We start from the raw sequence: 24,415 nt of genomic DNA on the forward strand, positions 1-24,415 counted from the left end.
CACCAACGGCTCGCAGTTCTTCATCACTACTGTCCCCACGCCTCACTTGGATGGCAAGCACGTAGTCTTCGGACAGCTGTTAAAAGGGATGGGAGTGGTAAAAATGCTGGAGACCATTGACACTAACGATGATGTCCCCGTAAAGGTAAATGTTTTAAATTCAAACGTGTACTTATTTGTAGTTAACCACATCTTTTACATGGGGTTATCCACTTGCTCTTTTATTTCACTTTATGATTCTTTTTATTTTCATTTTTTATTTAATTTTCTTGTTCTTCTTTTTTGTGGTTCTTTTTGTAACCAAGAGCAACATGGGTATGAAGGGTTCTTTGTCTTGGTTTGTCTGTCACGGTCATCTTGTCCTGTTCTGACTTTATCATGGCTGCAGAAAAGTCATCAAAGTTTAAGTTTACAGAGGTGACACCTAGTACATAATGAAGAATGTGGCCTTAAAAATAAATTATTTGATATTTTCTTTCATGTAAAGACCAAAAACAGCTTTGTACAGTAAATTCAAAACCTGCAGTCATTTGGGTACAGGTTAAATAATGACTGTTTTAGAAGTGAAATGGAACTTTATTTATACGTATAAAGACAATACTCTGAGATCCCCCTAGAAATGATATACCTGTTAAGATGAAGGGGCCTTCCAGTCGTATATGAAATAAAATGTTGCCCAGTTCCTATTTTCATTGGATAACCGATACATATATGATTTATGATTTGCAATAAGTTCCTACTCCCTCCCAGTGATGCATTGTTTATTGCCACTGTGTTCAAGCCACCATATCTGATCTGTTTATAAGCTGTAAGTGAAATCTTACTGTCTAAAATGTCCTCTCCACCTTTGCAGCCATGCATCATAGCCGACTGTGGTGAGCATAAGGACGGAGACATCTGGGGCACCGCACCAAACGACGGATCAGGGGACGCCCACCCAGACTTCCCCGAGGACTCCGACATTGACTTTAAAGATGTAAGTATCGGTGAGGTCTTTGATCTTCAAGGACACGGCTGAACTTTGGCAGATAGCATCAGACCGCTCTGTGGGCCTGCGCTGAAGGACCACTCTGGCTTTGTGGGAAATGTGCCCGTTTGTCGTCTTATCCAAAGTCAGATGAGAAGATCAGTATCAAGACCCAGAACGTGTTTAGCATAGCAAACACTGGAAGCAGGGTAAAACTGCTACTAAACCAGTTCAAGGGCTTGTCCCCAAAAGGAGGGATGATGAATCATACAGTGAGTGTGCTCACTTTGAGTTTTACCTCTGAATATAGTGCTTTAGATGGCTGGCTAAAGTATCTGTTTACAGCCCGTTTGAACGAGTAAGTCAGACTTTATTGTTTTATATATGTATTGTATATGTATTGTTTTTAGCAATTTCTCTGTGTAGCTGGTACTCTGAGCACAGTGTTATAATAGAAAATAATAATAATAATAGTAAAAAAAATATTATCTTTTATTTTTTTCCCTTGCCAGCAGTTTAATCTCCAGTGCCATTTCCACCTGTTTGCTTTCAGGTCGACAAAGTTCTGTCTGTTGCTGAGGACGTGAAGAATATTGGAAACAGTCTTTTTAAGAATCAAGACTGGAACTCTGCAGTCAACAAATACAGCAAAGCCCTCAGGTAACGTGTTACTCTTAGTCGCGAGAATTTGAGAGTTGCACATTGAAAACAACCATCCAAATAAAATAAATGATCTATATATATATATATATATATACATGCATTTAATACACATCCACACCTGGCTGAAATGAGCTTATCATAATTCTTTTCTTGTGGTTACAAATCCCATTTAAATGCCTCTGTTCATCTCCCAGTGCACACTGTCTGCCCCAGCCTGTATATGGAAATCTGCCCCAAGCCCTTGACAGCGATTTCCAAAAACAGGTGGAGACTGTTGGGGACTATTTTCAGTTGCGCATTTAACGTGTCAGTGTACATACATATATATAAACCACCGTGCCCATGTTCATGGTAATGAAGGATCATGTGTCGCAATGGTGTCGCTCATTTATGTGTTTTTTTGTTTTGTTTTTTGCTTTAGATAATGGATAAGAACAGTAAGAGCTTAACAGGCGTCGGCAGTACCTGTTAGTAGGTTGAATGCCGTGTTAAATAAATGTAGAAAATCACTAGCCAGTATCTTTTAAAACAGAAATAGCTCACCACACATACGCAGAAAGCGCTCTGAGACAGATGAGGGTGAAGAGACAATGTTCGTGAAAAGGAAATAATGACGGGCCGCTGGTTCTACAAGCAGTGAGTGTTGCAGATGACCTTCACATTGCACTCAGAGACAGTTCTGTTAACAGCCGTTTCAAACCCTCTGACGCAGCAGCTGCGGATAAATGGGGTTACAGTGTATAGTCTCAGTAGCATCCTTCCACAGCTCCCACTGCATCGTCACCTGTGATTCTGTTCACGCTTGATAATGCATGATTTTTACAGTGACATCAATCGTCGCTCATCGGGATCCTATTCTGTTACTAACAATGAGCCATTCACTGGCACAGGTACTTGGAGGCGAGTGGAGATCAGCTGGAGGAGGAGGCGCAGCAGAAGCTGGAGCCCACAGCCCTCAGCTGCTTCCTCAACACAGCGGCATGTAAGCTGAAGATGCAGCTGTGGCAGGACGCTCTGGACAGCTGCAATGAGGTACATTTGGCAGTGCTCTTGTCTTTGTGGCACTCCTGTGTGACGCAGAACGGTCGAGGTTTATAGCTCATTTAGCCATGCTAAGAATGTAAATCTCCTGCTGCGATCATTTTTACTGTTCAATTTTGGGAAATACGCCTTATGCTTTATTGCTGAGAGTAACACTGGCATGTCTGTACGATATGTCTGTCTTGGCTCTGTCCGAAGGGAACACAATCCGCCTACCAGCACCTCTAATCCTCACTAATTAAAGTCATGAGATGTAACAAGTTAATCTGTACAAAAAACTAATTGTGAGAACTACAAGTTGTGGTTTTCTACTTCTTGGCCAGAGAGCAGTGACTTCCTGGAATCTTGTCGTTCAAACAAGTAAATAAATGTTCCTGAATGGCACACTCTTGGTTTGCTGGTAGTATACAGTATACTGGATCTTACATTCAGTATCTCTAAAGAGGACATGGTTTTGTTTCTGGCAGGATAAAGTCAACTTCCCAGAAATATGACTTATGTGCAAATGCACTGAAATACATTATTGGTTGGACCCATCCCACACAATGAGTGCTAGCGGGGGATATAATGGGCTCCCAAAAGCATGTTGACAGTTTTAATAAAAGTGAATTTGTTTCCTCATGTGTTTCTGTTGTCTTACAGGCTCTAGAGCTGAACCAAACAAACACCAAGGCACTTTTCCGAAGGGCCCAGGCCTGGCAGGGGTTAAAGGAATACAGCAAAGCCATGGTAATGTCTACACAAGCACCTCTGTCTTTACAGTGGCTGTTGAAAAAGCCTTTTGTATGAGAAACAACAGTTCAAAATGTATTTACTATTCTGTATATAGAGAGTGAAACATTAGGTTGTAGGAGATAAAGATGATGTATTGTAGTGAAGCAGATGGGAGTAAGCGTGCTCCTAATTTACACAAGATAAAATCCAGGTGCATTCACTTTGGATATGTTCAGTATTTGGAGCAGTGAGATGTCAGTTTGGCTCACCACATGGTTTCTGCACTTGTCCCCTTTCAGATTGATCTGAAGAAAGCTCAGGGAATAGCTCCAGAAGACAAAGGTGGGTGATTTGTCCTTTGTCTGTGTGCTCAGATAGGCAGCAGATATTTGCCTCCTCTTCCCACATTTGCATATTGAGTTTATTTTTTTTCAACGTTTCATCCCCATTCACATGCATTATTCAAACTTGGCTTGCGAGCTCATGAGGAAAAAACAGTCCAGGACTGCAGGAAAAAAGTGTCTTTTCCTCCCATGTTTGTTGTTACTCCCAATTGAAGTTAATGGGGAAAATTGAGGAACAATCTGTTACTCATGAAAGGTCAGTCACAGGACAATAGTTTGATTGGTTTGGTGACTCTTTCCTTCTCTTGGTTACTTGGTTTTCATGCAGGGAGCCAGGTGCAGTCACAATTCATACTCTGCAATCTGACCTGGTAGAGCACTAAGTCACATTAACCTTACATTTTCATCAATCAATGGTAAGAAGTGTTAAAGGCTGCTATTTAATGGCAGGTTGTTGGAACATGAGGTCACGAACAACATCTTATTTTCTCTCATTTTCAGTGTAGGTGGAATATTTATAAGTAAACATTCTGCAATCATTTGACTGAGTTCTCTATGAGCAGCATGCAACCAACATATCGCCACCCAAGACCTCCCAGTATGCAAACTGGTCAAGAATTACATTTCTAAGAATATAGGACGAAAATGGCCACATTAACTTCCCGAACTATTCTGCAGCCAAGAAAAGCAGTTTACAACAGACGACTGTGCTATACTGTTAAAAGTCCCTCAGCTACCAGTAGATGGAATCTGATGCTGAATGACTTTAAAGGATAATAAAGTTTCTGTCCCAATTTTTTAAAGAACGGACACTTTTATCTTGCTACTGTAAGTGTGACTAAAGAGAATTATTCACAGCCACACGCTATCTAGTGCATTCAAGCATTTGAGAAAAACACGTGTCTCAAAAATAGCTCAGTTCATACTTTGATTCTTACTGATCAAAGTATACTGACACATGCTTTTTAAAGAAGCGTTAGCCATTAGCAGATATGAACCCTCGTTAAACAATGCTGAACTGAAGTTATTTACATGATGTGGGTTCTGTCATTACACCTCCAGTAATACACCCCCCAGTACGTAAAGGTTTTAAATGTGTTTTGGGTGGGATCCGTTTCACTGCTCTTTTGATATTTTAAGCTGCAGTTCATTGGCTGCTGGCTAGGAGATAAGAGCGATCAGTGCACTTCATGCTCTCCTTAGGCTTTCAGGAGCAGGCTGTCTCTTACAGTCACATTTCAGTGAGCAGAAGTAAATGAAGAACGTGGAAAAGTGGGCATCAAAAACAATGTGTAAAATCTCAGCATTCAAAGTGAAACAATATCAAGGACAAACAGTAGACGCGACGGTATTCGATTCACGAGTCAAGCTAATTCAAGCTAATTCAAAGTGTTTTCTTTTTCACAGCTATCAGCAACGAGATGAAGAGAGTCCAGCTTAAAGTCCAGGAGGAGAAGGAGAAAGAAAAGAAAATCTATGCCAAAATGTTTGCCTGAACATTTCACCTCATAGTGCAATGAATTCTTGTTAACAATTATCAATGTTTGAAGTTGTGTACATGGGAAGCTGCACACTGAGATAAGAGTCTGTAACCAGGTGAAAGTGTACAGTATTTTCAGTTGGCAGGTCCTTTCCTGTTTTCCAGCTGGCACATTTCAGTCTGTATTGTCACACGGGAATAACTGTTGTAAGCTTTGACCTGTCTTAATTCTGACAAGTGTCTTCACTGTAATGAATAGTTGCATGGCTGACCCCACTGCTCTGAAAAACTGGGTTAACGCTGGTCTTTGTTCTGGAGTTTTGAAGTAGTTCAGCAAAGTTGTGTGTGTAGTATTGTTTCATGGTAGGAATTTTGATACAGTGCCCTTGGACACATACAGTACATCTTTTTGTTTTTATTTATGTTTTTTTACAGAGGTCAATAAAAGGGATAACAGTCAAGTGTTCTTTATTGATTACTGTGATATCATCTAATGTTATGTACAATACTGTGCAGATCAAATGCTGTCAAAATATACCCGCAATAATGCTGAAATAAATCTTAATTTGAGAACAGCCTGTTTGCTTGTTCAGTCGCAGAACATTTTGAAAGAAATATTAACTATTACAGTTGGTAAAGTAATTTTTCCAAAGTAAAAGTCTCACCATTTTTAAATGCCCACATTGGTGATTTTATGGCAGTGATACACTACAAAACTGCAGACTGCTTTATATGGTCCTGTATTTTGCATGGGTTTCATAACCCCACACACACATTATGAACTGAATACAGTATAAATTAAGAATTTCTAGGACAAAATGTTGTTCTAATATCCTTGCTGTTTTGTGGATTATATAATACCTTCAAAAACAGATGTGTAGTTATTTTCAGATCCATACTGGAGCACATTTGCCACTGGCTGGCAGTACTGTAATCCTGGATGTATCGTACTTAATAGTTATCGTTCAAGACAGTACAAAACAAAAAAAAACTGTTCACATTCCATTGTAGGCTGGTCCACCGCCGCCTTCAGGCACAACCCAGTTGATGTTTTGGCTCGGGTCCTTGATATCACAGGTCTTACAGTGGACACAGTTTTGAGCGTTTATCTGCAGTCTCATCCCATCTCCAGTTTCCATGGGAACATACTCGTACACACCTGGGAGGGGTTGGTGGAAAGAAAAAGTTAGCTTTTCTGATCAGGATTTATTTTTATTAAAAGATGAACAAGGAACATTACAGTGTTAACCAGCAGGAATGGAACCAACAGTACAGCAATATACCATCATGGATCCCATGAAACCTTACTGACAAACTGCTCTGGCACCAATAGCTTAGGGTCATCAGTGAGTGAATACATTTCTGTGAATGTCATTATGTTATTATGCCATGAATAAGTACTTTGTACTTAGTTCCCGCTGAAGGAGTATGTTTTCTATTATTTTTTGCTCTGTATTGCCTTTTGCATAATTGCTTGTATTACACAATGTATATCATCAGATATAACATTTGATAGCGCTGAGAGATACCCTACAATTTCCAAACCTATTTTGCTCTGTGGTAAAACGAATCTTTTGAGATCTACAGGCTCATATAATCAACTACATCTCATCTATTTGATTGAACAAAGGATTATAAACCATGCTTTCTTTCTGTGAAACTGGACTGATTCTATTTACTATGTGACAAATGTTACCAAGGAGAAAAACAGCAGTAAAACCTGACACAGTGTGCAACGTGGACACTGATCAGTATTTATCAGTATTATAAACTATTGCCTAATGCTGACCTCACTATTCCTGCCCACTGGGTTTGATTTTGCTTAGAAGTTTAGCGTAGGTTTTTTTTTTTTTTTTTTTTTAAATAAGACATCAATTAGTATTAGCAAAGCATTAGTAATTGCATTTCAGTTTCCACTTGTATCAGGTTCTACAAGATCGTGTGAATATAATTCATGGCAGAAGTTGTACAAGTGTTATTGTGTGAGATGCTACAGCAATCTGTTGGTGACGTACTATATACGACTATAAATGACCGGTTAATGAGGTCGGGTTTGAAAAACATGAACCTAAGCTTTAGATTCTAAAGGGTAGTCACATCCTTCAAAGTTTTGAAGACATGACAATTGCTGCTGTTTTGCTTTCTCGGAAAAAACTTTGTTCATTATTCATGCCAGCCATAACTAATTATAAAAAACTATTAACCTTGCCAACCCCAAGCTGCAGCGTGCACAGATTTTCTACAGTCCTGTTTAATCCAATCTCCCCCACTCTTTGTCATGGCTCACCTCTGTGGGCCACAAAAAGAACAACTGTCCCGCTGAATTTGGCTTCTCTGTGTTCACATTAGCATAGCCACTGACTGCAGATTATTAAGTTTCAAAGCTTCCAGAGAATTCAAAGGCAGCCACCGTCTGACTGAGTATCGAGTTTAGCTTTTCAGTCTCAGCTGCTGCACCGGAAAGGAGATATACACACAACCAATAAGCTGAAAAGATGACAAAAACAAACCCAAAACATTTCTTGTGGACTTCATGTTGTTTAAGGCGGTTTAAGGTTGTGGTAGTAAGTCAAGCTTTCAGGTGTAAAGTGTCTGTTTTCTTCTTTGCAGGTTTTAAGACGTCAGAATCAGCAGCTGTTCCAGTTGAACAGAATACAGGAGAGATATTGCAATGTTTTCTGTTCCTGACTAATTGAATCTGTCAAAATGGGATGTAATATTTCTCCAGTTGCTCTGTGCTCAAATTCAGGCTGTCATTCATAGAAGAGTCTACAGGACCCTGGAGCAATTTCCAGTCCAACATGTTCCCACCAGGGTGTTTATGTTTACTCCTTGTTTACCACAGAGAGTGTCTGAAACTCTGGTCTCAGCTTTTTAAAATCCTCTCCAAATCAAACGGTGGCAACTTTGCTTGGAGTGAGAATGCAACCTGAACCACATTTATTTCAACGCACTGGTACAGTTTGTGGAGAGGTGCTAATTCCTTCAGTTGTTCTCAACTGCAGTGCTGAAATAACTCAATCATTAGTGGGTCAACTGATTATGGATTAATCATTTAAGTCAGTGATTAAGTGAAAATACCCAAACTGTGGGTGGCTCAAATTGAGTGATTTGCTACTTTTCTCCATTTTGTTTCATAATAAATTGAATATAATTAGCAATATGGAGATTTGGCAATGAGCTCTGAGAGATTGTGATCAGTATTCAGATCAAATGATTTATTGGAGAAATAATTGACAGCCCTAGCTAACTGCTATGAACACCACAATGGGAGTTTTAATGAGCACAGACAGAAGAATCTATTCCATGAGAGTGTGTAGCAGTGGGATGTGTAGATCAAAAGGTTGCAGATAAATTCCTGCACACTGCCCAACTTGCAATATAACATTTATTTGTGACATTTCTGTACTAGGCATTATCAGGCAATGATGAAAATAGATGTTATATTGTATATTTAAATGAGCACAGACAATAATGTGAAATGTATTTTAAATTACAGGCACTAGATCAGATTTAGGATTGCAACTAATGAATCTGCCTTTCATTTCCTCAATTTTCGGTCTCTAAGATATACAAAAATAATCAAAAAATGCCTTGTGGTTCCTGCAAGTTGACATACTCAAATAGCTTCTTTTGTCTGTCCAAAAACCAAAGGACAGTCAATCACACTTGAGATGCTGGAACCAGTGAAAAATGAAAGAATGAAAAATGACTAAGGGTAATTAACAGAAAAATATTTCAGCTCTAATTAGGTGCTATGGTTTCTCTACTAAATATGAGAAAGCATGTGACCTAGTTTTTATTTTCTTTCTGTGTGAGGCTCTATTTTCTCACTATAGTATGTGGAAAAGATTAACTGTTATCTGCACCCTGATGGATTGTGTGGGATGCTGCTCGGAGGGTTCACAGGGTTACCTGCAGGGCAGAAGCGTTGTTCGGGCCCATCGTATATGGCCAGGTTCCTGGCGACGGGGACACCGTCATCCTTTAGGGTCAGGTGGGGGGGCTGGTCCCCCTCGTGGTTGGTGCCGCTCAGGGCCACAGAGGAGAGCAGGTCAAAGCTTATCTTGCCGTCAGGCTTGGGATATTCAATCGGTGTACAATCTTTAGCCGGTTTCAGCTGGTTCGCATCAAGGCCTGAGACAGGTTATGAAATGTTGATTTTCTCTGCTGAGATAAGATGACCTCGTACCTCACTTAAACAGAAACCACTGTAAGTGCTGTGCTGCATAGCTAACCACACCAATACCAACTATACTGCTCCACTTCTTTATTTATATTCTTTGTACATTCAGGCCTGAGGTCACGGACACTATATTGATTCATACTAATGCTATATGCTTTTTCTACAAGGTTTACAACCACATAGATGGTTTTTTTTCCTAGAATGAACAGTGTAAACGTGTGAAATCAGGTTATTTGCAGTGACATTGTAGAAAAAACTGAAAATTACAGATTTCAGGATAAAAAACCTTCCATCTTGTCCTCCTCTTTCCATTTCACTGGAACTTAATTCTCCTAATTGCATTAACTAGAAAACTATACTATAAACATAAACGTTTTAGTTCAACATGTGCTTATTGTTTTTGTCATCATTGATCAACCTTTTACTGTTTTTTTGCTATAGAGAGATCGGCTAAATGCATAACAAATGTTTGAGTTAACACTGAGCTGTACAATGATTCTGCTCCTTGATACTCACCACAGTGTTTGAGGGTCCATGGCTCTTTTCCTCTCAAGATCCAGTAGAAAACCCCAGTGTAGATCATGCCACCATACAGGCCAAAGTAATTGTGGAAGGACGGCCTGATATTTCTTACTGCATACATCTCTTTCCACACCCACGAATTCTTCAAGTTCTCAGCGTACTCGGGTATATGGAGTCCTGAGAGGATTATTAAAAAATGAAATAAATTAATTGAAAGATTCTAATTTTGTCTTTGCTCTGCTGTTTTCAAAATGTTCTACACATTTGTAGCACAAAACCTTGATTCATTCTGTACTTGCTAAACAAAGTCTTATAAAATAATGACTAGATTTCAGCACATTTTCCATTGGAAGAAATAATCCCAATAAAAACATTTCAAAGTCAAGTCTGTGGGCTTTCTGTATTAACTAAGACTCAGTTGGTTAAACACTTAAACTTGTTAGGTTTTCAACTGTAATTTTTCAATACAACACAAATTAAAATGCTTTCACCTCAAACTGGAGTGGTGGCAGAACATTCAGAGGTGGATCACTTCAAGAGACTGGCACATTAAACCAAAACTGTATACACAGCAGTACCACCAGGAGTGATTTGGTAAGTAATTTGGGTGAACTAACCCTTTAAGAATTTAATATTTGTCATTTTTTCTTTTCTAGACCACAGAGATTTTGTTATCATTAATAAATAAGTCACCACAACGCTGTACTGTGTATCATGTCTGTATTGGTTAGGTTCAGCCTGTGACTTTTCTCAAAGCAACCTGCTCTGAGAGTTTGTCATGATTCTTAAGACTCCTCCACTGACATTTTTATTGAAATTGCAGTTTTGATTGAAACACAATTTACTCCCTTTGGACGTCTTTTGATATGAGTTTTCATAAAAAACACTTGAGGAAACTTAACTTAGTTTATTGCCTGACCTTTTACAGCTGACAAATACTACTACCTGGCATTCAACCTGGTATAACCCAGCCTTGGTGCAGTGTTTGTGATTGTGTAAATAATCATTTTGTCCATGAGGTGTTAACATTATTTTGTCTACTCTGTGTAATTTAAGTGAGTCAACCTTAAAGACCTATGACCCATGATGGAGTAACCGGAATGATTAACAGACAAAGCTACTGGTGCTACTATCATGATTAGTAATGACTCTTAAATTCTGTACCTGCCGTCTCTGAATCCAAGCTCTCTGCTGTGACTTTTGGGAAAATGGCCTCAGCAGCCAGCATGCCACTCTTCATCGCTGTGTGGGTGCCTTTGATCTTCGGGACGTTCATGAAACCGGGGCTGCAGCCAATCAGCAGCCCTCCAGGGAAAGTCAGCTTTGGTATAGACTGGAGAGGAAGAGGAGCGAGTTCATGCCCATTTTTAACTTTCTTGTGTTCTACTTTTTGAGACCTTAAACTTCTAACGGGTTTTCAAGAATGTGGTTGCTGTGCTCCTGATAGAAATCAGGATACTGCGTCTTGTAAACGCCTTATCCAGGTTTCAGGTCTAATCAAAAACAGGTTAAGACAAGGACACTGGTGCATATACAAGTAACTATCACATGTGAAATCTTAAGGAATATTACATTCGCAAACGGCTTTCAATGAAAAGTTTATCAGCAAACAGTTTTCTTGTTGGTGATATCCTCTAGCTCGTCCTGCAGGATCCTGAGGTGTGTTCTCAGGCAACGTGGGATATATAATCCCTCAGACCTGTTTTGGGTCTGCTATAGGGTCTCCTCCCAGTTGGACATGTCTGGAAAACCTCCACAGGGAGGAAATGCCCTAACTGACCTTTCAATTTAAGTGAGCAGTGGCTGTGCTGACTTGTTAATATTCAACTAATTATTTTACGTAAGTGAATACAGTTGTTACTATTAAAACACTGAAACCACTTGTGTTGTATGTTATAACATCTTACTGCAATAACTTAATCATATTCTAATTTGATTGATCTATCTTTTTGGACAATAAGAGTTTTACTGCATATCTGGCAAATAAAGCACGTTATCTATACTTGCATTAGAATTTTCAGTTTAAATACACTAATAATATAATGAGGCTGACTGAGGAAGCACCAGAACACAGTTAAGATAAATCAATCTTCAAAGGCTCAGATGCATTTGATGTATACAATAAATAAACCAAAGTGACTAATGAATCAGTAATAGTGAAAACATTTTGAAAAAGATGTTCAATTAGTATCTTGTTTCTCTTGTCATTCAGCTGTAGCAACACTGATTTGTTTGCAGAGTAAATTAGATTCTAAATTTAGAATTCTGCTGATGGCTTTAATTAAATATTAAAGTAGGAATAAATGTAAACAATCCCTGTAGGGAAACTAGCTGGTTTAATTGAGATACAACAGTCATCCCTGTATGACACAAATATAAACTGTAAGTACATCTTGTGATTTCCCCAGTGACACAGCTTTAAGTCAATGTTTTGACATTTAGATAAGGTCAAGTTTAGGGTTTGAAAATGTTTGAAAATGCCTGGCTTGTTTCACTGCTTGTGGGTTTATCTTGTGAAATGGCAAGTTTGATAAACTAATTTTATGCCAAACAAGACTCCTAATTGATGATGATAATAATAATAATAATAATAATAATAATAATAATAATATGTATTGTACCTGTAGTCCTCCCTCGTTCAGTGCCCTGGCTCCATATGCAATCCTGTTGCCTCCCTCCAGTGTGCGAGCTACAAAGGGATGATGCTTCCAGCGCTGGAACTCCCTGAAGGGGCTCAGGTAAGGGTTGGTGTAGTCTAAACCAACCTGGAGTGGGAAAAAACACCGTATATAATCAGAGTAATCTCAAAGTATAATATAGAACAACCCTATTAGACAAATACAAAGTGGTCAAAGGTAGGGTGATTGGTTATTTTACGATGCTACTGTTAATATATATATAAGCAACAATACATAAATGTAAAGTAATAATTTGGACCTTAAGTCTCTAGAACCTGTTACCTTGTCACAGTGCAAGTCAGAGGAAAATAACCAGGTCAAGGACTTCTTTGTCCCTTCAGAATACCCTTTGATGAAAAAAAATGGAAGAAATTTGGAACCACCAAGACCATTCTGAGCTTGATGTCAGGCCAAATTCACTGACTAGACAAGAAGGGCCTCGGTCAGGGAGGTAAAAGCTGCCAGGATGATAGTGGCTCCATGAGGTGCCACTTAAGGACTGTGAACAGCGTAATGACACAAAAAATTACATTTGGCCTGAATGCAAAGTGAGATGCCTGGTGAAAACATCACACTGTTCACCACTTGGCTGATGTCATGTTTTGTGAGATGCAGGTAGCAGCACCATGCTATGAGGATGCTTTTTCATGTCAAGATAAAGAGAATGTCAAGATACAGAGAATACCACAACACAGGTGAGAGAAAAAAAAAAAAAAAAAAAAACACCCTAATTTAGAGTATCTGCCTAAAAACTGTGACTCACTCTTCATAAGCCAAGGTCACATTGAGGACAAAGCTGTAGTAGCATTCAGTCAAATCCCTGAATTTCCTTCAGTGCTTAAATTACAGGACTGAACTCAATTAATGATCCGTGGAAAAAGCATTTCACCAGGGTTTCCTCATTCAGTCTGACATGAACAGTGGGAGCATCTGTCCCAGTCCATGTGTGCAGAATGGCAGAGGATGTCTTTTAGTTTATTTACAAAATTTCCTAAAGATTTTATTTATTAAGGGGAATACGAGTAGAATGGAATATTATATATATATATAATAATATATATATATATATATAAATATATATAGATATATATATATATATATATATATATATAAAATATGTAATACATTTTAAATACAAATCTATAACATAAAAGGATCTGAATACCATAAACAAACACACATATGATGTGTATATGAATATGATCGACAGAATATTTACACTGTAGATATCATGTATTCTAGTATTTATCTATTTTTCTTCTGCAGGATAAATGATATACAGTAATAGTGTAAAACTGCCTGAGGCATGGCTATTTATTTACAAGCTAAAGAATTATCCTGTGGTTATTTACTGCCAGCATAAAACACAGCTATCACATCTGTATGTACATTTTCGGTATAGCAGAGCAAAAAAACCACACTAAATAAATAACAATTTATTTTGAAAAAAAGAAACATTCAACAGTACTGGCATGTGTCAATAAGAAAAAATGAATAACACAAATAAATAAATGAAATGATTGAAGTGTTTTCCACAGACATTGAACAATGTCTGCATACATTTTGACACTAACCTGTCCGCTTTTGCTGTAACTGATTAATCTTGCAGTCTACAATTTATTTTCCATGTGTGCGAAAACAAACCATGAATCATTCCTGTACCAAATGGCTCATGGATAATGCATCTATCATTCAAAAAATAATACATAGCCACTCACCACAAAGCCCAAGGCCACTAGTGGCTCTCCTTCATTCAGGTGATACAGGAAGGATCCTCCATATGTGTTCCTGTTCAGGGGCCAGCCCACAGAATGCTCCACTCTGCCTGGCCTCCACTTCTTCTCATCAATTGTCCACAGCTACAAAAGGAAAAGTGGAAATTATCAACAAGCAGAGCATTCAGTTAAACTAAGCTATCCATTCATCTTCTTTCATTATGTTCAGTTTTGCCCAGAAATTGTTACGGGTAGTACATGGTTATTATGGTAACCCATACACCATACTACAATAGAGGCTGGTGATAGCTTGTAGCCCTTCAGTCATGTTGTCATCTCAAAGACAAACATGACTGTAGAGAGCTTTATGTTTTCTACTGTGACTGTTTTAAACCAGAATAGTGTAGAAGTCTGGAAACAGCATTACAGCAATCACTTATCAGTTTCCTCATAGTACACATTACTCATTAGAAATGATCTGTCAAACCAGATTAAAAGGGAAAACAAATTTAATCACAAACAGAGTGACCGTTGCTCTCTCTTGGATTACCCTGATGCATGTTATTTACCTCCTTCAGGCCTATGGCGTAGGTCTGGGGTTCACAGTTCTCACGCAGGTTAAATTGCTTGTAAAGCTGCTTTGCCAAGTGGCCATGACAGCCCTCTCCAAACAATGTGACTTTAGCATGGAGCTCCATTCCTCTCTCAAAAACATCCTGAAGCAAGAGAGGAAAAGTACATGTAAATATATTTCATGAATGACAAGCAACTGTGTATAATACAGAGAATAGTTAGGTTGTGACTGAGTTGTTTTTCACATAGACGACAAAATCATTTAGTGCAATCCGTATAAAAACAAAAAATAAAACCTACCTTCTTAAACCCAAAGGTGAAGAAAAGGATTTTCTAAATTGCAATAATGTACCACATGTACTAAAAATGCTGTCTGCCTACAAAATATTGCCCTGGTATACAGTATATAGCATATTACAAGGTACTATATAATATTTAATCATACAATACATCTGTACAATGTACCTATCTGGGACAATCTCATTCTTTATTTGAAGCTACACAAAAACTACTTAGATAAAAGTAGATAGATACTTTATTTATCCCGAGGGAAATTCAAGTCTGTTAATGGAATTTTCTATGCTTGACGCCTCAAAACAAGTTCTTGTGTTCCTGTTGGTTTGTTTCAAACCTTTATGTCCCTTCAAAGAGCCCGATATACCCAAGCTATTCATGCGTATACTGTAAGGAATGGCCTGCATTTGTAATTTTTCAGCAGTATTATTAAATTACATTTGTTGCTGCACCATACCTTCGGTGAGCCATCCTTGGCAATGCCTACATCATTAGTGGCGATTCCCTTTACACTTCCATCTTCATGAAACAAAACCTTGAGAAAAGTAATACAGAACAATGTTAACAACTGGAGATGAGAGAAGACAATAAACGGGTTGATTAAAATGACTAAACTTTTTTTTGTGCACACAGTGTAGATGCTACAGAGGTTGAAAGTTTTGTAGCACAGGACACAAAATTGTAGCATTGTAGTGTAAAATGTATAAGTATGTTACCACTACTAAAAACAACCACAAGTAGTGCACTAGATCACTTAAACAGCTAGCAACTGGCAAAGGACAAATAATGTTGCAAACAGGCCGTGCAAAATCCAAACCATAGCAAGAAATGTTTTCAGACAAACATTTTCTTTATTTGTCCATAAAGGTAAATTGCAGTTACAGAAATAATAGGGAATAAATTCAGAACAGGAGTAGAAGTGGTGTAAGCACTTGAAGTAGGTGTTCAAAGTTTGATCTTTACCAACATTTATGGACAAATGAGCTACACAGCCATAGCCAAACCACCCAACTATATACATACATTTTGAGAAATACAAAAAGGTAAAAAACAGAAAAAATGTGTTTCACCTCAGCAGCAGCATAACCAGGATACAGCTCCACTCCAATCTCCTCGGCCTGCTCCCCGAGCCAGCGCACAAAATTCCCCAGCCTCACAATGTAGTTACCATGGTTATTCATGGGCAGACCTATACACAGTGGCAAAAATCACACACATAAAATCAGCGCTGCTGTTATATCAAGTTTTACCATGCCAACGTGTTTGAGATACCATCCTTCAACTAAATTACCTCAGTATGAACACATACCAGTGTGGTACACCTTTTTGCCATCATTTCTGTATGCAACCATTTTTATAAGAGAAGACATATGACACACCTGTGCTAAGATGTGATGGAAGGACCATTCAGTGATTTTCGACCATATAGATTAGATATATTCACATCATTTAATACAAAAATGGAACAAATATACATAAATGCATAATGTTCATTTTAAATTCAAAACTGATTATAATGCAAAACAGTCAAACAGTTTGCCGTATACTAAGTTTCCTCTGTTTGAAATTTTAGTGGTGTGGCAACACATAACTATATTTAGACTGTAAGAATGCTGTATCTTTCTTTCGGATCAGTTCAGGTATACAATATGTGTGCTCACTCTACACACCACTCAACTGGCACTGAAATTTCTGTTGTTTTAAATCCTCTACAATAATATTGTAGTTGTAAGTAACACATGGTAATAGTAACACATGTAATTCTGATCTCCGACTGAAACCATGGATAAATGAAACACCTTCTGTGGGGCCAAACCTTGTAAGGCCTTGTCAGACCAATAATGCGGCTTACAAAGTGAGAGAGCACTGTACATTTGTATTAGAATTTCAAATAAAACCGGGATTTACCTGGCAACATAGGGACAGGGATTCTGTGTTTCTCTGTTAAAATGCTGAACACATCTTCAGTCACTGGAGTGTTGAGAGGTGCCTGAGGTAAGAGCACAATGTTTGTTGTTGAGAGTTTTACTTCATAGGGATTTGTGTGTATAAATAATTAATTTTACAATTAAACAACACTTCGTATTAATATTCAGATCTGCATTAACACAAATCCATACATATTCATATATATATACCCAGTGTAGGTATATGCAAATGCTGATAAACTCTAAGTAAAGTGTAAATATCTTACATATAGTATTGCCGACAAACTGTCACATACATTAAATAAGAGACAGCAACAGCATGGAGCACCTGATGTAACCATCCTTTATGGTAAAAAGAAACTGCATCTTTGTAGATCAATCGACAAAGGGCTGTCCAGGACTAAAGATTTCCCTAGTCGACTATTAGTTGTTAATTCAAGCCATAAGTCAACTGGCTTTGGAATGTTGATGCTATTAATTTAATTATTTAAATATATTAACATAATAACAGCCGCCTGGTAAACAACAACAGAAATGAACAGAATAAACGGAAATGATTATGTATGTGTGGGAACAATGGAGCAAGGAGACTGACCATTTACTTCATTTATTTCAACATTTTTTTGTTCAAATAAGGTATAAATAACCTCATAAAAACAAATACTTGTAGATTTATTGATACAATGAATGACGTGTAACATTGCTCGCTACTTGCTCCTCTCCTGTTTCACACCTCTCTCGCCCTGCCTAGTCCTGGTTGGAGCCGCTGTAAGTCACCTGGCCTCCGATGATGCAGGAGAGTGTTTGGTTCAGGCCATGGTCACTGCGAGGCTGATGAGCCTGTTGTCTGCTCACCCACTCTGGCTATGCTGCTCAGTCCGGCCCCACTCTCCTTCTCCTCCCCCAAACCTCCCCCAGTTCTTAAAGCTTGTAGTCCAGTACAGTCTGCTGATAGGACTGCTAACTAGCTGGCAGCAGCAGCTTGTTACCCGTTCCAAGAGTAAAGGTCCATGTCTGCTGATCCTTTAGCCAGGTAAAAGGAGGAGTAAATATCTGACTAATGAAAAGTGCGTAGAGTAAGACTCTTCTCGTCCATTAACAGTTTACCCAAATATTAGGGGACAGCCCCACTACACACCAAACTCACAAAGAAGACACGTTGAATAAGACACTCACCCCTCGTTCCTTCCAATCAGGAAAGAGCTCTCTGAGGGCACTGGGTTCCAGACAGGCTCCTGACAGGGTGTGTGCTCCAATCTGAGAGGCCTTCTCCACAAGGCACACTCGCAGCTCCTTCTCATGTTCGTTGGCTAGCTGCTTCAGTCGAATGGCTGCTGAAAGACCGGCAGGGCCCCCACCTACTATCACCACATCTGCCTCATCGGCAAATCTCTCCATTTCGATCCCTGGGAAAGGACCATAAGGAAGAAATACTGAGGAACGAGAGAGGCACTGCAATCTGATTCCTTTTTAAAAGGATAACTGCAGTGCTGTGAAGCACACTTTGCAAAACCTAGTGTCAAATCTGACAGGATTAGGCAGGGTTCTAGTTGCAGTGGAGCTAACCAAACTAATTGTGATTTATTCTCTTTAATAATAATAATAATCTTTTGATTAGTGCGCATGCGCGAAAGCTGCTTGCTGCCTGTTACGTGCTCCAGCTTTTGAGTCCAACTCAACTTTATTTTTTTGCTGTGTTTTTTTCACTGTAACTCTGTGAAGTCCTGCCCTCTCTAAAGATGTTGTTTGAGAGGGTCTTCGTGTTGTTTTAATGCCGCTTCCACCGGGACACGCTGCCGTTGTTTACTCCAGAGAACAGCTGATCGCACTAATGCCGGCCGGCATAGTGGCCAGACCAGCTGATATACCACCTGAACTCTGGAGAAAGACACACCGGGGATGCAGAGGAGGGAAGCAACGTCGGGGAGAGAGAGGTGGGGACGGGATGGTTGGCGCGGGGGAATCGGCGCCGGCGGCCGCCCGCGGCGGGGCCGCGCGGCGGCGCGCGTGGGGGGCGGGCGGCCCCGGCGCGCGCCGCGGGCGCCCGCGCTCGGCGCCCGGCCGCGCCGCGCGGCGCCGCGCGGCCGCTGGCGCCGCGCCCGCCCCCGCCCCCCGGCCCCGGCCGGCCCCGGGCGGGGACGGAGTGGGTTGACGTCGGAGAGCCGATGAAAGATTGAAGCAAAGTCTGTCCGTCGGTATCGTGAATGTTGACTCTCCATACAACAAGATGAACACCGGAACGATTACTGAGCCGCATCCAGAGAAAGCCGAGTTCAGCGTCGAATGCACTGAGCGCATGCACGTGGTGCACAGGAAGTCTACGACCGTCTGCTGGTACCCGCCGTGGCAGCGGTCGCGCCCGGCCGTACGTACGCTTAGCGCGGCCGTAGTAGGGTCATACCGGTATGTTGCTGAACTGGTATGAGCGAGTAATGGCTATGTACATATGAGTAAGTGTAACAAATAATTGTCGCCTGCGATTATTAAGCTAGTATTTCTGGAGTTCTGGTCTGATTCCCTTGATGGACAAGGTGTTTGGTGAATGAGAAACTGGCCAGCTTGAAGACTCCTGTCGTAATGTGTCACTTGAGACTAAAACTCTGTGCCGTCGCATGTTACCGTGTTTAACTTACAGGTGTGTTGAATTCAGTAATGTGTATGAAAACATTCAATAGTGAAAAAATTCAGTGAATATAAAAAAAAGTCTAACTCAACCAAAACTTTCGCGACACCCCATGCAGGTACCTCCCGGCCCCTAGGGTCGCGGACTCCGCCTGGTGAAGAGCCTCCGCACTAAAGACAGGAAATGGCATCTACTTAATGTTGAAAGCATTGGTCCTCGGGGAAACCCCGAACCCCTTGGGATTGTATTTTCTTCTATACATCATGTTGCGCTGTGGTGTTTCACAGCTCCAACGTTGAAATCCCACACATTCTCGTGGATGCTGATTCCTAACAGGCAACTTAACCTGAGTAGTCTGTATAGGTGTAGTCTGTTTTAATGCTATTATAAAATGTGCCATTTGGCATAACATTATCAGAAACGTGTTCTCAAGTGCCCGCGGTCTGACAGTGGTGTGAGGACGCACTACTATGTGCCCTTTTTTTTCATTTCCGCCCCCTGCCCTTCAAAAAGTCTGTGCACGCCACTATCCTGGAGTGCAAGGCCATTAGACAAGAGAAGGAATCTAGACACACAAAGATTTCAAAAGCCAATCAAGTTTAATTAATGAGGAAAAATAAGACAGTGATGGTGATATGGAGGGAATCAGTGGTGTAAGGCATGTGTGGATGAGTGAAACTGTGTCTGAAAGCTATGGGGTTGGGAAAAAGATGTTGAGGCTCCTCAAGACTGAGTGTGACCTTTGTGCCTCCCACCTCTCAGGTGGCGCCATTGCTATGAGCTTCTGGCTTCTACAAGAGGGAAACAGGACAGAGCAGCAGAAGAAGCCCGGAGGTTGGGCCCTCACAATTTGTTTGTGTTTTGTCTGCTTGGATGTGTTGTCTTAGGTGTGCCGAACTCTCAGGGCCACTGTAGATGTGACTTTTCTCATGTCACTCACATGTCAGACTGAATTCTTTCTGCAGTATGACAATAATTCTGTAGGAAAGATTACACACACACACATACACACACACACACTCGCACCCACACGCACCCACACTACCTACTCTGATAGTACAGTGACTGGGCACCTAATGAGCACAAGGTAAGTATTTGAGGAGATCTGCTCTCGGTTGGCCGCTTGTCTTGGCTGGGGAGGCCGTTTAAAGTGGGTTCGAGCCCCAGGGCAGAGCTGAAATATGCAGGAGGAACACAGTGTAGGAAAATGAAGCGGACAGCAAGATAGTTCCCGGGGTATTCTCTTACATAAATGAGGCAAGACGTAATGAGGCTTAGCCGTAACTTTCCCTTCTGAAAGTTGCAAACTGTGAACCAAGCAGGGCCCGAGAATATCTCTCAATGTACCCTCCATCTGCTCACTGACTCACTTTGGCCTTTTCTCCCCATTTATCCTTTTCTGCTCAGTTTATCACTGGGAGGGAGAATGCATGTTAGAGATGCACATTAGCAAGAATTAAGATCAACTATCTTTTCCATTGGCTAGAATCTTTTTTTTTTTTAAATGGCCACTTCACTGCATTCTTTTAGGAAAGATCACATTATTTTTGAAGAAAAGAAGAAGAAAACATCTCTAATACATCCAGGTGGGGGCTAATTTTACAAGTTAAAGGAGTACTTTACTTACTTCTTACTTCTCTGATAAGTTAGTTTAAAACCAGTTTAGTGTGGTTGTAGTCCTGTGACAGAGATAGGACAACTGAGGAGGAAGGTCACATGGATTTTCAGTCCAGTTCCAGTCAATATAATCTAGCAGCCCTGTAACCCTAGGAATCATGTTGATATTTAGTGATTTTGTCGCTCATAATTTATGTCAACGGCCAATATTCAGTGCCTACAAGACTTGAGTATGGACTGGACCAGTGGGACCAGTGACTGCCAAGGGGTCTCAGGCCGCACATGACACCTAACTCAAGATTTCTGAAGGGACCCTCACTGCACACAGCTCAAGCTGACCACAACTGCCCCCTAGAGTCATCCCCACTCACAATGTGAGGGCCCATGGTGTTGATCACACGTTCGGCTACTACAGTATAAGGGTCCCTGGGACAAAAATGCTAATTTACATTTGTAGTCCCTAGGCAGGTAACAGAACATATGAAGCCCCTTAGTTCTTAAAGCATTATCTGATCACTAGGGCCCATGGGCCCTTCGGCTTCTACAGTGTGAGGGTCCTTGGGCCCCACAGTGATTATATTTTGAGTTGAGAGCCTCCTTGCCACTTGTTGCATACACTTAGCGTAACACCTGGGTGTGACGGTATAAGATTTCAATGATTTAAGGCGGTGGGGCTCTAAAAGACATGTGCCCAGGGACCTAACAGGTACCATGATCCGGCCATGAGTCCCTAAGGCTTTTTTACATTACATTTTGACTTGTCAACGTAGAGAAAAGCAGAGGTGTTACTAATAACATCAACCATGGCTATGTTCTATTAAAGTGTCCCAGTGAGCCATTGCAGTGTAAAAGTGAGTCAGCATGAACAATACAGGAAACTGAAACTGAAGCGGCTGAATGGGATCATTCATTTCATGTGAAAAGGCCAATGTATTATGATGGAGACAGAAATCAATACTGGCTCAAAAAAAGCATTTTGAGTGCATAATTGTTTTTTGTTTAAACACTTGAAGTGACTAATGCTTTCAGTCTTTAAATAGGTTAGTGTTAATTATGACTTTCAGAACCACAACCTGAAGAAGTGTGGCAAAGGGAGGAGCTCAGGGTGGACAGTCGCTGCGTTACAAGAGCTGTTCAGCATGCCCTTGTTGACTCAAGAACTGCCCTCAGGTAAATCCCTGCTACCGTTGCAAGTGTTGTTTTATTTGTCTGAGGTGAACTTGGTGACATATTTGGTTCTTCTGAGGCAGCTTGAGAAACAGTTTTATAAGGAGGAGGAATCAATGGAAATCTAAAATGATTGGTCACGTTTCTAAATAATAAAAGCATATGGTGTCTTCTAATAATTATATTTAAATAAATTCTGTTTTACTGATGCAAAGATATAAGAAACGATGCATTCAATCGCCACAATTTTTGCCTGTGCACCAATGTGAATCGATAAATCTGCAAATCTGGACCCGTGCAGGCCTAGTTGTGGTAGCTAAACTGATTATAAAAAACGAATTATCAAATTCAGCAGAGGAGTAAATCACAGATTCTTTTCTCTATAAAGAGAAGAGAAGAACAGTAACAAAATTGGAAGTTCCGGTTTTGATTATTTCCTGGGGATTTTACAGCGTTCGCCTCATAATAAGGAGCACAATGTACAGTATTTCTCTGTGTATGGGCAGCAGTTTGCGTTGTATTTGGTAAAATAAATTAGGGTTACAGGATGTTTTGTGCTGCTGTGGCACTTTGCAGGAAGAACATTAGCAAGAAGGAGTGGAACGAGGTGAAAACATGACCAAACTCTGTCTAATTACCTTTTTCTTTTTTTTTCGGGAGTCCCTGGAAGAGAATGGCAGGCAACTGGTGGGTTGTGTTTAAAGAGATGCTGCCAATAAACAAAGCAAAAACAGTAGAAGTAGTGAGGTCTGCCAACAGCTGGGATGCATTGGATCTTTAATACAAGCTTAAGTTCCAATCAGCAAGTCTCTGCTTGTGCCAGATAAATTATTTCCCCTCTATTAGCAGGCCCAGTAAGTTGCTACCTTAGATATAGATGCCAAAATGTTATTTTATTGCTCATCTGTGAAAATAAACAAAATGATGCAATGACTCATAAACAGCTCTTCCGTTTGCTCATTCCACCCAGCGAAGGTGATAAATAGCTTTTATTGTATCATAATTTACATGAAATCAAAGTCAGGAAAGTTTAATTATCCCCCTGCATGAGCAACGCTGACATTCTGGTGAAGAGAATGAAAACACAGGGATGTTTGTACAGCCAGGCTCTGCTGATTAGCTGGCCAAACCCACTGCTGTTCCTGTTGGACTAAGCCGCACTGGATGAAGTTTTTATATGTAAATATAGTTGTCTAATCAGGCAAAATGAGCTCCCGCTGCTCCTATCTGAGTTGCTGTAGAGGTGCTCAGAACATTCAATTCAATTCAATTCAATTCAGTTTTATTTGTATAGCGCCAATTCATAACAGAAGTTATCTCAGGACACTTTTTTTTCAATAAGAGCAGGTTAGACGAACTCCTTTTAACATTTACAGAGACCCAACAGTACCACCATGAGCAAGACCTTGGCGACGGGCAAGGAAAAACTGCCTTTTAACAGGCAGAAACCAAGGACAGACCTTCGGCTCTAGGTGGGTGGTCATCTGCCTTGACAGTTGGGTGAGAGAGAGAGAGAGAGAAGAGAGAGACAAGGGAGAGACAGACGACAGACAGACGCAACAACTATACCAATACACTAATGAACATGAGAAGATGATGACGACAACAGCAGCAACGAAGGGGAAATAGTAAAATCTAAAAGCATGAGCAGTGTTTTGTCCAGAGTAAGCTGAACTCACAGATGTTGTCTGCCTTTTCTTGTATTTTTGGTGTGAAACATCAGACTAGGAGGCAAGTGAAGAGCAGAGCACTTTTTGAACTTTACTGAAATTTCTTGCTTAAAGATTTATCCTTCACAGTTGGGGCTCATCAGCATGCCAGGTTACCTCCATATAAATGTAACTAAAACTTATGCTGTGCAGACCTGCTGGAAGGCAAAAAAAGTAAACGTGATGAGTGAGAA

At 40.2% G+C, this 24,415-nt stretch overlaps 2 protein-coding genes across 2 annotated transcripts in view; one reads left to right on the top strand and one right to left on the bottom strand.

Annotated features, from left to right (window-relative positions):
- Positions 1-6,200, top strand: part of ppid (peptidylprolyl isomerase D) — an 8,370-nt gene extending 2,170 nt beyond the window's left edge. Inside the window, exons 4-10 of the mRNA XM_035668876.1 lie at positions 1-145; positions 854-976; positions 1,521-1,627; positions 2,521-2,662; positions 3,314-3,400; positions 3,685-3,727; positions 5,137-6,200. The exon at positions 1-145 is cut by the window's left edge and continues 11 nt beyond it. Of these exons, the coding sequence (XP_035524769.1) occupies positions 1-145; positions 854-976; positions 1,521-1,627; positions 2,521-2,662; positions 3,314-3,400; positions 3,685-3,727; positions 5,137-5,225 (736 nt within the window). The 3' untranslated portion in view covers positions 5,226-6,200. The remainder of the gene's footprint in view (positions 146-853; positions 977-1,520; positions 1,628-2,520; positions 2,663-3,313; positions 3,401-3,684; positions 3,728-5,136) is intronic.
- Positions 5,610-24,415, bottom strand: part of etfdh (electron transfer flavoprotein dehydrogenase) — a 20,984-nt gene continuing 2,178 nt past the window's right edge. Inside the window, exons 3-13 of the mRNA XM_035668875.1 lie at positions 18,282-18,511; positions 17,086-17,167; positions 16,248-16,366; positions 15,635-15,712; positions 14,880-15,026; positions 14,314-14,454; positions 12,539-12,682; positions 11,082-11,250; positions 9,912-10,094; positions 9,125-9,346; positions 5,610-6,368 (exon numbers count right to left, since the gene is read on the bottom strand). Of these exons, the coding sequence (XP_035524768.1) occupies positions 6,205-6,368; positions 9,125-9,346; positions 9,912-10,094; positions 11,082-11,250; positions 12,539-12,682; positions 14,314-14,454; positions 14,880-15,026; positions 15,635-15,712; positions 16,248-16,366; positions 17,086-17,167; positions 18,282-18,511 (1,679 nt within the window). The 3' untranslated portion in view covers positions 5,610-6,204. The remainder of the gene's footprint in view (positions 6,369-9,124; positions 9,347-9,911; positions 10,095-11,081; positions 11,251-12,538; positions 12,683-14,313; positions 14,455-14,879; positions 15,027-15,634; positions 15,713-16,247; positions 16,367-17,085; positions 17,168-18,281; positions 18,512-24,415) is intronic.

This window comes from Morone saxatilis, unplaced genomic scaffold (assembly GCF_004916995.1).
Source record: "Morone saxatilis isolate NCDOM2014 unplaced genomic scaffold, NCSU_SB_2.0 Contig22, whole genome shotgun sequence".
Lineage (NCBI taxonomy): Eukaryota > Metazoa > Chordata > Actinopteri > Moronidae > Morone > Morone saxatilis.